The sequence below is a fragment of the Callithrix jacchus genome, chromosome 8 (assembly GCF_049354715.1).
Source record: "Callithrix jacchus isolate 240 chromosome 8, calJac240_pri, whole genome shotgun sequence".
Classification (NCBI taxonomy): domain Eukaryota; kingdom Metazoa; phylum Chordata; class Mammalia; order Primates; family Cebidae; genus Callithrix; species Callithrix jacchus.
The window spans coordinates 10,736,052-10,751,789 of record NC_133509.1 but is presented as its reverse complement, the minus strand read 5'-3'; the positions used below and the strand labels follow the sequence as shown (position 1 = coordinate 10,751,789).

The following is a 15,738-nucleotide window of genomic DNA, read 5'->3' as shown; positions in this document are numbered from 1 at the left end:
AGATGTGGCAAGGGAACAGAAAGAAGGGTCCAAGGTGACTCCTGTGTTTCTAGCTTGGGTACATTTGTAAAGTCATGTCATTCATCAGGGGAGTGCTTGGAATGGGGTTTGGACACAGTGAGTTTGGGGCAATGGCATGTCTGGTCCGGAGACCGCTGGATCATGCCTCTACCAAGGCATCCCATGAACAACTGAAAGATGAATCAGGAGATAGTAGATATAGGAGTCATTATTTATATGACATCCTTGACAAACCCTGTGGGGGAACCACACAGATCTTTCTAGTCCCTAATGGGCCATCTCTTTCCAAACTTGGGGCTCTGCTCAAGTTGCTCCTGTAACCCAGAAGGCCTTTCCGTCTCCTTCTTTGACTGCTGACAGCCTCTTTATTCTTCAAGACACAAACGGTGTAAATATCCGTGCTACCATGAAGCTGCCCTGGGCCCCCCTCTTTCCTGTGCTCCCCTGTCCTTGGGCTGGCTTTCCCAAAGTGCTGGGATTACAGGCGTGAGCCACTGTGCCTGGCCCAGGACCAACTCTTACTGCCTTGCTGAGGAGTTTCGATGTGATCCTATAGAAAATGGAAAATCATAGAGGGCTTTTGTGTTCTCACAATGACACAAAATATATTCCGGTTTGTCCAGCTGGGGAATCACAAAGAGCCATGCCACTGTGTTTCTCTCCCCTCTGCTTTCGAGTCCTGTGAAGACACAGTTTCTCTCTGTCAGGTGCTTAGGAGAAGCTCCATGAATGTGTATGGAATTGGACTCAGTTGAACAGACTGATGGTTGGCTGCTTAGAGGGGGCAGGCTGTGTTGCTGGGAGCCTTCCAGCTCCGTGCAGCAGTCATGGGGCAGGGTTCCCCAAGTCCATCATCCCCATTTCCATCTACTTTCCCTTACTTATGTGGTTTCCTCTGTTGTATTCAGCCTAAGTGGAGCGTCCCCTTTCCTGGGAGACACAAAGCAGGAAACACTGGCAAATATCACAGCAGTGAGTTATGACTTTGATGAGGAATTCTTCAGCCAGACGAGCGAGCTGGCCAAGGACTTCATTCGGAAGCTTCTGGTTAAAGAGACCCGGTAAGAGGACAGAGAAGCCACTGGTTTCTCAGGTACTGCTGGCTTCCTGTCGCCCCTCTCAAAGACCTGTCAGTGTGTCCCAGCTTTGACATAGCTGTCATCTGCACCGTTGTAGTCTAATCCGGGCAGGTGCTGGGAAGTGTGGCCTAGCCAAGATGCGGCATTCCTCTTGTTTGCTCAAGTCTTTCTGCTTTCTTCTGCTGCTGAAATGTAAATAACGTGTGTGTATGTGTGTGTGTGTGTTTGTGTGCTGGACGTCAGCCCGGGTTTCTTTAGGGCTCATTACCTTGTGTAGTCTGTCCCTGGATTTCAGATTTGAAAAGGTTAAATGGCAGGGTTTTCAAGCCAGTTGAGGTTGGGAGTGGGAGCAGGGGGGCTTGGAGAGAACAATTCAGTGGGAGGGTGGGAGACATGCTAACCTTATCCCTTCTTCAGGGGCCAGGGTGAGCCCCATGGCAATGGGGCCAAATAGGAGATAGGCAGGGAATTGCAGGGTGCCAGAGCATGCCTTGGATGGGGCAGGAAGAAAGATCCACAGACTAGAACACCATGTCCTCTCCATCCCACAGACTTCGGAGTTGTCTGGAGTGCAAGGTCCCTGATTTTCCTGTGTAAGAGCAGTGTTAGGGAGAGTCACTGACCTGGGTACGGAGCAGCGAAAGGCAGAGAAGGGATCCAGAAGGCAAACAGAAGAGCAGAGATCATGGTTTTAGCAATGGGGAGCTGGAGGATTCTGGAAGCTCATTAGCACATTTATGACTCTTCTTAGACCTTTCAGCTTTCGGACTGAAGGTATGGGTTTAGGTAACAAGGCCACTCTATTGAGGGATCTGCCTGGGCCACTTCCTTCCCCTAGAGTGCAGGATATGCAGCCAGTTCCCAATCATCTCTGCATCCTCCATTCCCCTGGTTTGATGGCAGTGGACAAATAATGCCAAAATATTGATCTAAAAAGTGTAAGAACTCTTTTTAGATGGTTGCTCCCAGCTTCTGTCCTCATGGATCATCACTGTTTCTCAAACCTCTTTGCAGGAAACGGCTCACAATCCAAGAGGCTCTCAGACACCCCTGGATCACGGTAAGGGCACAGTCATGAGTTCCAATGGGCAAAGGGTCCCTGCTCTGTCGCCAGGGCCGGGCTGGGTAGCCACATGCAGAGGGTCCACTGGAGAGACCTTTGCTTGAAGCACTGACCCCGGGCACAGATGAAAGCTAGCCAGGGGCCCCAAAGGGCCTGGGCTTGTTCAAATAGGTTTATTTGCTTGCTATTTTGTGTCTCTCATATTCAGGTAACTTATGAAACGAAACCTCACAAAACTCAGCTGTACCCGTTTTTCTTTGTGGCCACCTTACACAGTGTTCTTTGTTGGAGGGCATGCCACTGTCCCTTCTCCAAGTGGAAATCAGGACTCCCCAGGTGTAGAGAGATCAGTGACAATTGAAAACCACAATGTGACCAGGCCTCCTCCTTTCGGATTTTGGGGATCTGGGTCAAAGATGACACTCGAATCAGCCACCCAGCTCCTCAGGCCCTGAGGAATGGGGCCTGAGACGGAGGCCTCGTGGGGAAGAGAGACAGCCACTGTTGGGGCAATTCTTTTCCCTCTGGGGAGAGTCGGGGCAAAAAGATGGATTCCTGCCTAACTCGCCTTGCAGTCTGGCTTCCAGCTGCTGGCTTTCCAGAGGGTCTTGTGTCTGGCGTAAAGAGCACTTTGAGAGGGTGGGACTCAGCAGGATTCAGGCTAGCTATGCACACCCAGGCACATCACCAGACTTCCCATTAACCTTAACTGTTAAGTGAGAAGGCCAGCAAGGATGAAATGACCATAAGAAAGGTAGAGATAAGAGAGGGTGAGGCAGGCTGGGTACAGTGGCTCCTGCCTGTAATCCCAGCACTTTTGGAGGCCGAGGCAACAGGAGGATGGCTTGAGTCCAGGAGTTCAAGACCATCCTGAGCAACATGCCAAGACCCCATCTCTCTAAAAAATAATAATCAAATAAAAAGAGAAGGTGAGGCCTGTGGAAGACAGAACAGGGAGGGCTGGAGTAGTCTGGGAGGAGGTCAGCTTCATCTGCTCAGCTTCATCTGCTCAGCTTCTGCTCGTTGAAGGAAGGGGAAGGACCAAGGAGCCTCAAAGGAGAGATGCTCCTCAGCCCCGCTGTGTGAGCCCTGGCCTTGCACACTCCAGCCCTGCGCAGATGCCTGCGGAGTCCCAGCTGCAGCCTGCTTGTCTGCGTGAGCACCCCTTAAATGCTATGTGTGTGGAACCATCTCTAATGGCCGTGGACCCCTCTGCCCTGAATGAGCATGCAGGCAGCACCCCATACTCCTCGACCTCACTTATGGTCTGTGGGGGTGCTCATCCCACCCTGGTTCTCCCTGTGGCCTGACGCATGCAGTGAATACCAGAGGCCATGTGTGTGCCTTCTGCCTGTCCTTCGGACTGCCTTCTGGGGCGGGTAGCAAATTAACACTCTGATTCTTCTGTCTGAACACCCACCAGTCAAAAGGAGAAGTCAGAGCCCCTGAACAGCGCAAGACAGAGCCCACCCAGCTGAAGACCAAGCGCCTGAGAGAGTATACTCTCAAATGCCACTCAAGCATGCCTCCCAACAACACCTATGTCAACTTTGAGCGTTTTGCCTGTGTGGTGGAAGACGTGGCTCGGGTGGACCTGGGATGCCGTGCCCTGGTGGAGGCCCATGATACCATCCAGGACGATGTGGAGGCCCTGGTCTCCATCTTCAATGAGAAGGAAGCTTGGTACCGAGAGGAGAGTGAGAGCGCCCGGCATAACCTGTCCCAGCTCAGGTATGAGTTCCGCAAGGTAGAGTCATCGAAGAAGCTGCTGCGAGAAGATATCCAGGCCACGGGGTCCAACCTTGGAAGTGTGGCCAGGAAACTGGACCAGGTGGAGGCCCAGTTTGAGGCTCTGAGGCAGGAGCTCTCCACAGACCTGCAGTGGATCCAGGAGCTGGTGGGCAGCTTCCAGCTGGAGAGCGGGAGCTCCAAGGGCCTGGGCTCCGCATTACACCAGGACACCAGCGAATCCCTATCAGAGCTGCTCAGCAGATCATGCACCGAGGAAGTTCTGGCCGGCTGGAAGCTCTGAGCGCCAGAGTCCAGTCAGTAATGCATCCCAAGAGGTTTGCGGAAGCAAGTTCTCATCCGCCCAGCTGCAGCATCTAGCTAGAATGATCCTGCAGGGGTGTGTGTCTGTAGTATAGCCTTCTACCCCCTCCACAGAATCCAGAATCACTGAGATGCCCATTAATTATTCATTCTGCCCCTCCCCTTACCACTCTGGTTTTCTGGGAGGGTGCTGGCAGGGCAGCCAAGCTGTTAAAACAATTAAAGAGTGAGTACCCTTCAGGGTCCCCTTCTCCAGAGGAAGGATGGCTGGCCCTAGGGAGATGCTTGAGAATTGATTTGTGATGAAGGATTTGTTCGCATCTCATTTTCTGCCTACATACCTTATGGCTTGTAGATCTTGGGTAATATTTGAGTTAACGGCAAATAACTAAGTCAGCATGATGCTCTCCTGCTACAGAAGCAGGGATTTAAAATGCATACAGAAAATAATATTACCTTCCATTTGCATTGATTTTTCACTTACTGAGCACATTATGTCTGACGAATGACCTCATTTGATCCTTAAAAGAACTCAATGAGGACGGGCGTGGTGGCTCAAGCCTGTAATTCCAGCACTTTGGGAAGCCAAGGCGGGCAGATCACTTGAGGTCAGGGGTTCAAGACCAGCCTAACCAACAAGGTGAAATCCCATCTCTATTAAAAATGCAAAAGTTAGCCAGGCATGATGGCAGGTGCCTATAATTCCAGCTACTCAGGAGGCTGAGGCAGGAGAATTGCTTGAACCTAGGAGGCAGAAGTTGCAGTGAGCCGAGATGGTGCCATTGTACTCTAGCCTGAGCGACAGAGCAAGACTCACTCTCAAAAAAAAGAACTCAATGAGATAGGAAGGTGGGTGGTATTATTATCATTATTTCCATGTAACTGATGAGAAAATTGACTCAGAGGGAAAATGATATAGTCAATCAATACGGATGAAACAGAAACCCAGCATGCCCATCTCTAAGATGAGTATATAGGAGAAAGTAGTAAGGCTTGGCTGTAAATATGTATCTTAATATTAAAGTCCAGCTCCCAGAGGCAAAGTAAGCAGCTTCATGCATTCTGCCAGGTGTAGGTGGGATGCATATACCAGCAGATGATTGTCCTAGGAGCTCTGTCCCAGAAGGCACAGTCATTGTCCCTCCCCAGCCCTGTCTCTGTCTGAAGATCTGCCTGCAAGCAGGAGAGAAGGAAAGAAGGAGTCTTCCCATTCTCCACCCTTTCCCCTCTTCTAGCTAACAGCCCCAATTTTGGGTCAGGAATAAAGACCAGAAGGTCCTCAGCAGGAGGGTCCTCTTCTTATGTACCTAGGCCATTAGGCCTTGAAGGCCTAAGAAATTCCGTGAGAATTTTTGAAAAGGGCAAATGTAAAGATGGGGAAGCTCAAGGCCACATGGTCCTTTCATGACCCAAACCTTTGAGCACCCCTCCCCAAGGATTATAAGATCTCATCTCCCTTTCTCTGGAGGAGGAGCCAGTCAACCAGCTCATATCAACAGAGCATGGCATATGAGCCCAGTGCTGAGCTAGGAGCCTGTGAGTGGGGCATAGCTTGTATAATTCAAAGTGTCTTCATGGCCTCACAAAACATTCCTATCATAGAGGCAGACTAAATGATATTCCCAATTTAGAGATGAGGAAACAGAGAGCAGATGGGATTTTCCCAAGGTTACATCATTATGGCAAAAGTAGAGGCCTTCTGATGTCAAGTCTGTTGCTCTTTCTGCTTCCCCTGGCTGCACCAGGAGACAGAGATTTACTCCCTGCTTGGGAGGGCAGCTCACACCTGGATTCATCCATCCATTTACAAATAATACTTAGGCACCAATTTCCAGATGCCTGGCTTGACTCTGGCAATACAATGTTGAGTGAAAACAGGCCTGATTCCTGCTTTCACGGAGTGCTCAGTCCAGCGAAGGATTTGAACATTGAATCACACAAATGTAGAGCTGCAACTTGTGCGCATGCTGGGAGAGAAGCATGCAGTGCTGCGGCAGCCTGCCGCGGGGGTCTGACATCATCGGGGGAAGCGTCCTGAAGCAGTGACACTGGGAGAGAGATCAGCTAAGGCAACCAGGGAAAGAGAAGTTTCCCAGCAGAGCCATCATGCCGGGGCTCTGTGATGAGAGGCAGTGTGGAAGGCTGAGAATGCGAGGACGGGAAGCTGAAGGGGAGAGAATAGGAATACAGTGTGGAAATGACCGGAGAACAGGCAGGACCTGCAGGCCTGTGGCCATGTGGAAGAGCTCTGCCCTCACCCCAAAAGTCATGGGAAGTCAGTGGGTTCCGGATGCTGGGGAGGAAATGCCCCGTGAACAGCTCAGGCAGGAAGTGGTTTAGGACAAGACATGAAAGTTTGATCTCACGGAAACCATTTCTTCAAAATCCTGTCTCCTTTTCTATTTGCACGAAGGATCATTTCGAATATCATGTATAATATTCGTAACAGAAGCTTTCTTCATCAGATATGAGAAACCCTGGTAATAAGAGGCATCATTCGTTTATGGACCACTAAGGAAAAAAGTCTAATAGGAGCCTCCCCCTCCCCCCACCAAATAAAGCTATGCTGCCCTCAGTGAGAGGGTAAATGCGGAAAAGGGAAGCAAGGAAGCCTGTGTGTCTTAACCCCGACACTAAGTGGGGGTGAAAAATCCTCCCCTGGGAACAGGAGTCCCAGACTGGTGGTACTCATGCAGGTTTGCTTTCTGAATTTGCACAATCAATGTGATCCAAAGCAACATCAAGCAGAGTATGATGTCCAGCGGTCTGAGGCTGGGTGGCTCTGGGTGGCAGAAATAGTACTGTCCTCTCCCAGAGCACCTGCCTTCACTGCAGGCCAACAGTAAGAATATGATAGCATCATCCTGACTTCAGAGATCCAAAAATGTGCACCTTGGAGCCAACGGAAGATGGCAAAAGCTCTGTTTCCTACATCCTACCCAAGAGAATTGGTTCAAATGACCTGTCTACAGTCTCTCTATAGTCTTTCCTGCCCTGTCACAGGATGTCGTATACTTGTTTGGTGCTGAGACACTGCAAATATTAAATGTCCCTTTGGCCATATTAATAGACCTTGACCTTCACACAGCCAGGTTTCTAAGGAGTGGAAGCCACTGATGGAGCAATATAGGGGAAGCTCTTTAGGGAAGGTCAAAATAGAATACAGGCCCGGCACTGTGGCTCATGCCTGTAATCCCAGCACTTTGGGAGGCCGAGGTGGGCAGATCACTTGGGGTCAGGAGTGTGAGACCAGCCTGGCCAACATGGTGAAACCCCATCTCTACTAAAGATACAAAAATTAGCTGGGTATGCTGGTGGGTGCCTGTAGTCCCAGCTACTCAGGATACTCAGGAGGCTGAGGCAGGAGAATCACTTGAACCCAGAAGGCAGAGGTTGCAGTGAGCCGAGATCATGGCACTGCACTCCAGCCTGCACTCCAGCCTGGGTGACAGAGTACAGGCGCCCACCACCATGCCCAGATAATTTTTGTATTGTTAGTAGAGATGGGGTTTCACCATATTGGTCAGGCTGGTCTTGAACTCCTGACCTCAGGTGATTCACCCACCTCTGCCTCCCAAAGTGCTGGGATTACAGGCGTGAGCCACCACACCCAGCTCAGACTACAAATTAAAGGTTGGCTTCTGTGCTCTGTTTAAACACCATGCTGGGCTGTGTGGGAGAGGAAAGTGTGTGACATCTCCTTGAATAACGATTCCCAAGGAAGCTGGCAGGCTGGCTCTTGGGGAAGGCATCTGCCTGTTCCTTCTCTGAGGCAGGTGCTTACAGCCTAGCACTGCCTGACTGTGTCAGAAAGTGGGGCAATGGTTTGCTGATGGATGATTCTGCAGCTGTGGGAGTCTGGCAGGAAGGGATGGAGCAGAGGAATAATGTCAGGAAGAGCTGAAGTCTCCCCCATGGGCCCCTTCCCCTCCCTTGAAGGTGACCATGAAGGTGGTGGCTTCCCCCCTCCATCAGGCAGCACAGGTGGCCCAGCCCATGCTGGAGGTGGCTGTGTGCCCAGCTGTCACCCCTACTGTCAACCTTCTGTAAATGTCTGTGGGACCGGATGCCTTTTTTCCTTGGTCTGTGAAATTCTTGACCCCAAGGTGGGCATGTTCACATTGCAGAAGGGTCCAGTAGCGTTGAACAAACACTGACTGTGCTCTGGCTCAGGGGGAGGTGACAGACAAGGACAAGACAACCTTGAATGAAAGACTCAGTGTCTGGGGCAGATTGGGACTCAGCCAACTGGAAGATGGGAAAAGCTGTGGTGAGTGATAAAATAGAGCTTCCTCATCTAGAAATCAAAGGAGAGAGGAATTCTGATTGGGTAGGAGAAAGGGTAGGAGGGTGGCAGAGAACAGAGGCCTTCCCAGAGATGTTGTCCCCACCAGTGACCTCCCCCCCTCAATCCCCAAGCTGTGTCCCTTGAGGAAGGCATGAATAAAATATGGAAGGATGGGATGAGCCCAGATTGGGGTTGGGAACTTGGAACTGTTGAATGGAGATTAAAGAGAGGAAGATTATAGAGATTTAAAAGAGGGTTTTTAACTTTTTATGTGGTCCCCTCAGCAGGAAAATTGTCAAAACTTGCTCAAAAGTCTAAGGAATGGGATAGTGGATTCCAGGACCTGTGACCCTGCTGCAGCAGGAGTCAAGTCATGCTGGTTCTCTTTCATTCATCAACCCTTACTTTTCTTCTGAGCAATTTTTTGTTCCCAGGAAAAGCTTCAAAGGTTCTTCCTCTCCTACTGTTATAAAACCCAAAAGACTTGAGAGACATAGCAACCAAATGCCACACATTTTACAGTAAACTTCAGACTTATTTAACTCATCAATTCTTCAGCATAAATCTCTGCTAAGGATTTTTTTTTTTTTTTTTTTTGAGACAGAATTTCACTCTTGTTGCCCAGGCTGTGGTGCAACGGTGCGATCTCGGCTCACTGCAACCTCCGCCTCCGAGGTTCAAGCGATTCTCCTGCCTCAGCCTCCCAAATACCTGAGATTACAGGCTCCCACCACCATGCCTGGCTAATTTTTGTATTCTTAGTAGAGACAGGCTTTCATCATGTTGGCCAGGCTAGTCTTGAACTCCTGACCTCAGGTGATCCACCTACCTCAGCCTCCCAAACTCCTGGGATTACAGGCATGAACCACTGCGCCCAGCCAGGAGGTTTTTTTTTTTTTTTGAGACAGAGTTTCGCTCTTGTTACCCAGGCTGGAGTGCAATGGCGTGATCTTGGCTCACCACAACCTCCGCCTTCTGGGTTCAAGCAATTCTCCTTAGGCGCGCACCACCATGCCCACCTAATTTTTGTATTTTTAGTAGAGACGGGGTTTCATCTCGTCGACCAGGATGGTCTCGATCTCTTGACCTCATGATCCACCTACCTCGGCCTCCCAAAGTGCTAGGATTACAGGCATGAACCACTGCGCCCGGCCAGGAGTTGCTTTTTAATATAACCCAATGCCATTATCACACCTGACAAAATTAGCAATAATTCCTTCATCTTATCTGGATTCCCATTCCATACTCACATGCCCCACCACTCCCAACAGTATCTTATTACAGCTGGTGTGTTCAAATCAGGATCCAAACAGTCCATATGTGGCATCTGGTTGCTACACCTCTCAAGTCTTGGGTTTTATCACAGTAGAGAGAAAAAACTTTTGAAGCTTCCTGGGGACAAAAAATTGCTCAGAAAACTGATGGTCCCATGGAAGAAGGATAAAAAAGTGAGTATGTCCATGTGGAGACCTAACCCAGAAAAGTGAGACCAGACCAAGCAGGAAAGGGACATTTCTGCCTCCTTCCACTGGCTTGTTCACTGAAGGGGACAGCCTGCAGGCTCACAGTCTTTCTGCAGCTTCCCCTCCCACTTAGGAGGAGGCAAACTCAAGCCTCCCACAAGCCCCATGTGCTCCTTTCCTGGGAAAACAGGTGGGTGAAGGCAGCAGAGCCCAGGCTTCAGCCATCAGAACAGCCAGTGAAGGGGAATGGTGGAGGGGTACCACCTATGGAACTCCTTTGAGTTCCAGGGGTGAGGGGTCCTGGGCAGGAGAGAAGTGGGTATGAGGGTATCCTGGCTTTCATTGGAGTAAGGGGCTAGATAGATGCACAAATGGGGGTTGGAGGTGCAGTCTGCTTGCAGTTGCTGAAGGAGGCCTAGTATCTAGAGCAAATCACTGTGTTGGGGGTGGGGGATGGGGATGGAGGGGTTGTGTGGTCTGTAAAGCCAGGATTCCTTTTTCATGCCTTAGCAGCAGCTGCTGCTTCCTTCCCTTGCCTGTGGATGTTGGTACTGACTTAGCACAGCCCACTGGACTTTTTCAAAGGCATTTGCAGCTGCATAAACAAAACTTGACTACACCAGTTTTCTGTCTTCTTGCTTCCCTTTCGGACATTTTTTCACGACACCAAACACGCTCCTAGGAGCCTGGTTGGAATTGCCCAAGGCTCCCTGGCATCACAGATGGACCACAAGGCCAGAAGGTGGGCACTTTCTGTTTGCAGAGAGGGGTGGGTCAGGAGAAGGCAGGACACAGTTCCATCTCCCCCTTACATCCCCAGTTTAATCAAAAGTGTTTATGCCCCGTTCCCTCTGGGAACAATTTTACTGCTGAATTTTCATCTCTGCTGCAGAATTTACGTCTTTCCTGGCTGAGATGACGGCATCAGCATTTGGTGGGCCTCTTAGCAACCAGGAAGGCCCATTGATTAGGAAAGGCCATCCTGACAGATTGATAGGCCTGCGGCTGCCACCTCAGGGTTGGTGCTGTTGTGTGTAGCTATAAACAAGGCCCTCGAAAGAATTGCATCACCTCCCATTAATAGCCTCTGGGACTGGCTCACCTGACATTTTTAGCTGGGCCCCTCTGCTCAGTGGCTGGCACTGCTGGGCCAGGAGGAGGGTGGGATTCTCATTAACAAGATTCCCCACCCCTGCATGTGGACCTTCCAGCCATGGGTTCAGTTATTCCTCTCCTGGGCGAGGGTACCAATCAGTAAGCAGACAATAAGAAATCTCTTCTCCCCCAGAGTCTACTTTCCTTGTGAGGTGCAAGGGCCCTGCAAGGGTTAGGCTCAAAGGTCATTCATGCCCAAGGGAATTGCAGACATTAGTGAAGCTAGAGTTAGAAATGGTTGATGGGCTGGGGAAGGTGCTATTACCTTGGGGAGGAGACTCTATGAGCTTGTAGGTGTGAGGGAGAGAGGACTAATAAAAAGCAAGCAGTCAGCCTTCCCTACCCACAAGGACCACATCCCCAGATCCAACCAACCACAGACCAAAAATATTCAAAAAGTAATCAACAATTAAAATAACAGTACAATAATAATACAAATATACAGTGTGGCAGCTGTTTATATAGCATTTGCATTGTATTTGCGATTATAAGTAGAGATGACTTAAAGCATCAGGGGAGGGTATGTATAGGTTACCTGCAAATACCGCACCATTTTATAATAACGAACTTGAGCAGCTGTGGATGTTGGTATCTGCAGCTGTCCTGGAACCAATCCTCAATGGATACTGAGGAGTGAGTAGGAATAAATACAGAACAGAGTATCAGGTGGCACCACGTGTAATGAAGATTTAGTGCACAGGCATGGCGAGTCATGGGGGCAGTTGGGTTGCTACTTTACATAGGGTGGTCAAGGAAGGCTTCCCTGAGGAGATAACCTTTGAGAACAAAGACTTGAACAGAGCGATAAAGTGAATATAAATGAACAGGGCAAAGTCCTGGACACTTTGTATTCACAGACTAGCAAGTGGACCTGTGCCATGGGAGCCAAATTGACAGGAAAGAGAGAGGTAGAAAATCAGGGTGGAGGGTGCAGACAGTACAGGCCTTGAGGGCCTCCGTGAGCTTATGGGGATGTATGGAGAGCTCAGGGAAGCCCCTGGAAGGCTTGGAGAAGGGAAAAGTCAAGGTCTTCAACACAGATTGGTCGCCCTCCACCCACTTTTGTGCCTCCCTTCCAGGTGGAACTAGACCCAGGGCTGGGCTTGCAGGTGCACAGAGCAGGTGACAGGCAGTTAAAGACAGGATCTAGAGGGCTGGACATGGCCTGGTGGTCCCTCCAGCAGCCTCATCCTTTTCTCTACTCTTCCCATTCCCTGTCTTTCTCCTTCCCCTGCACTCTCTTTCCTTCTGCACTCTGGCCCAAACCACTGTGCTTCAGTTTCGGAGGCTGAAGAGTCCCTGGTTTTCTCATCCCCCATCCACTTCCAGGTTGCATGCACTCCCTCCCGCTTCAGCTCTGGATCACCCCATCGCCCGGCCCTGGAGCTCTGCATCCTGCTGACTCCTGGGCAGAGCCATGGGGAGCCTTTGTGCCCTGACACCCTTTCAAGATGGTGTGGCTGGGCTGACCAGGTGACCTGGGCCTCTCATCAGTGGGAGTGAGTAGGTCCCAGGTCCTGGACTTTCATTCCAACTTGTCTCTCCATCAGCTTAGGGAAACAACCACACACCTGTGAAGCACCCGCTGTCATAGGTTCTGGATTGGGAGGAGAGTGAGGCAGGGCTTTGACACAGACATGAAGAAAATCTGTGCTCTCAAGTCATTTTCCATGAGTGGGATGATTCCTCTGCAAAGCTGACTGAGAGTCTGAGAGTCGCTGGACTTAATAAAGGAACACACACATGCTTTGGTCATGTCTGGGAGGGAGACATTATTTTCTGGAATTTTTCTCAGAGGCGCTCATGCCTGAATTGGGCTTTGAAATACCTGAAGGCCTTCCAGGGGGATGGGCGGCAGGGGCTGCCGGGATGGACCTCCTGCCAGAGGGTGCCAGCTCCAGAGCAGTGTGGCCGGCAGCGTGCACTGGCTTCCTTCCAGTGACTGACACCATGATGAAAAACCAAGAGTGGGGGCGTGTCCTGAGCATGCTTAGGAGACAAGACCCACGCCTGGGAATCAATATGCTCCCTCGCTTAGCATTCACCAGCTGCCCAGTGAGGCACTGTGGCAGGAAGGCTGTCAGAGCAGGGAGAAAAACAGGGCTGCCGGGATCTTCAGAATCATTCTGGGCAGTTCATTATCTTGAGGTCACAGGGGCCTCTGAGAATCGATGAAAGCTATCGACTCTCCAAAGAAAGACATGTCTGTACATATACACTAAATTTTAAATTTTGAGTTTTAATTTATATTCTGTAAAATTCACCATTTAAAAATGTACAATTCAGCGGTTTTTAGTACATTCACAAGGTTGTGTGTATAAATCGAATCATACAACAGGTAGCCTTTTGTGTCTGGTTTTTTTCATTTAACATGTTTTTAAGGTTCATCTGTGTTGTAAAATGGACTCAGGCCGGTCAAAGTGGCTCATGCCCGTAATCCCAGCACTTGGGAGGCCGAGGCGGGCAGATCACGAGGTTGGGGGTTCGAGACCAGCCTGCCCAACATGGTGAAACCCTGTCTCTACTAAAAATACAAAAAATTAGCCAGGCGTAGTGGCGGGCACAGGAGCTGAAGAAGAGAATCACTTAAACCCGGGAGGTGGAGGTTGTGGTGAGCCGAGATTGCGCCATTGCACTCCAGCCTAGGCAACAAGAGCGAAACTCTCTCAAAAAAAAAAAAAGACTGAATTTTTTTATATGACATTTCTGACTAATATTCCTTTGTATGGATACAGCACATTTTGTTCACAGAACCCCTGAAACCTATCTCTTGATTTCAGAAAACCTTATTTTACAAAAGAAGGGAGTTGAAGAGGGAATGGAGAAGGCAGAACTCACGATGACTTGTTACTCTATTGAGTGGTCTGGGTTAAGCACCTAATATGTGCATGATCATTTAATTCTTAACAGTGCTGTGACATTATTATCCCAATATCAGAGATGAGGAAACTGAGGCTCAGAGAAACCATGCCAGACTTCTTGGAGAAGTCAAGATTTAAACTGAGCTTTGACTGCCAGGCTGTGAAAGGCAGCTACACATCCTGTTGCCTCTTGACTTTCATCAACGCCCTTATTTCCTTCTGTTTATTTTTTAATGGAGTGTGAATTCCCTGTCTACCAACAAGGCATTTGTTTTGCTAAGTCCAGAATCGCCCCAGTGCCCAGGGGGCATCCCAGGCTGCTGTAAAATGACCCTCTCCCCAAAGTGCTGTGTGCTTGGAGCCCCCTCCCGCTGTTTCCCTTCAGGAGCGGCTGCGCCTCCAGCCAAGGCTGCATGTGTGTCTGGCTGTGGTGATAATACCTCAGAGGCATCTCCTGAACAGCTGAGATATCTGTAGCTGTTGAATAGCTCAGAGGCATCTCCCGAACAGCTGAGACATCTGTAGCTGTTGCCCTCACTGTGATGGTCCCACTGTGTGCCCCGTCTGGCAGAGAGATGCCAGGATCAAGCCAAGGGTGGTGGGCATGTGGTGGGGGATTCTGTGGTGAGGAGGGTGGCTGCTATCTGAAGCCCAGCGTCAGCTACCATGCTCTGCTTTGTCTCTCAGCCAGTGGACAACCAGCAAGCCTTGGTGCGCAGGGAGTCTGTGGTCAATCTGGAGAACTTCAAGAAGCAATATGCCCGCAGGCGGTGGAAGGTGTGTCCAGGTGTGGGGTGGTCCCGGGGAGCCTGGGCGGGGTTTCTTGCTCTCCAGGGTCTCCGTGCATGTTCTCACCTGGCGGTTCCTTTCCTTTGCCTCCCTCAGCTCTCCTTCAGCATCGTGTCCTTATGCAACCACCTCACCCGCTCACTGATGAAGAAGGTGCACCTGAGGCCGAATGAGGACCTGGTGGGTAAATGTGTGCCCTCTTCTTGGGCAGAATTCTGGGGTAGCCTGGAGGTCAGGGATGGGTGAGTTCCCTTTCCTCTTTGCAAGGCAGGTGGGTGCTCACTGCTTCCAGCCAGTTCTGCTGGCCCCGTCCTCCTCTTCCCTGAAGGCTGAAGTGTGATCTTCAGAGGAATATGTTCTGGGGAACCTCTGGTTGGTGCCGGGAGGGGATCGCCAATGTGGCGGCATGAGCTCCTGAAGGATCTCCCATCCTTTCCTGGTGGGCCTTCAGAGAGACTCCTGCTGCCGGCTGACCACAGATAACCTAAGGTGTATTTCTGACAACCCAAAATTTGCTTTAGAATGGGAGCTTTACATTCTTTTTTCCATATTTCCATTTCTGCTTTGCTTCAGATTACCATCATCATAATGTTTAGATAATATCTTATATTTCATTACTTTATTGCAATTCTGTGCACTTATAAAAGGAGTAGCTTATAACAGAATATACTGGTGAAGAGGGTGGGCTCTGGGGTCAGACTACCAGGATTCAAATCTGCCACTTACTGTGTGACCTTGAGGAAATTACTTAACCTCTCTGTGCTGAGATTTCTTCATTTGTAAAATAGGGCTATTAATAGTTCCTAAAGATTAAATAATGATGTATTCTTAAAGCCTGGCATGTGCTCAATAAGTGTTAGCAATTATTGCTGTTGTTTAAAGCCCTACAGGCTAGCAGTAGTGGTTCGTGCCTACAATTCCAGCACCTTGGGTGGCTGAGGCAGAAGGATCATTTGAGGCCAGGAGT

The 15,738-nt window shown here is 49.9% G+C and overlaps 1 protein-coding gene across 8 annotated transcripts in view; it reads left to right on the top strand.

The window, feature by feature from the left end:
• The window catches only part of DAPK2 (death associated protein kinase 2), a 271,914-nt gene that overhangs the window by 111,522 nt on the left and 144,654 nt on the right, over nt 1-15,738 (top strand). For 5 of the 8 annotated variants that reach the window (XM_054240447.2, XM_078333330.1, XM_017976646.4 and 2 more), the window contains 4 exons: nt 930-1,082; nt 2,115-2,160; nt 14,670-14,759; nt 14,868-14,951. In XM_054240447.2, the coding sequence (XP_054096422.1) occupies nt 930-1,082; nt 2,115-2,160; nt 14,670-14,759; nt 14,868-14,951 (373 nt within the window). Of the gene's footprint in view, nt 1-929; nt 1,083-2,114; nt 2,161-3,586; nt 7,276-14,669; nt 14,760-14,867; nt 14,952-15,738 lie in introns of those variants that run through there. The other 3 variants (XM_035258795.3, XM_035258797.3, XM_035258799.3) reach the window with 1 other exon arrangement.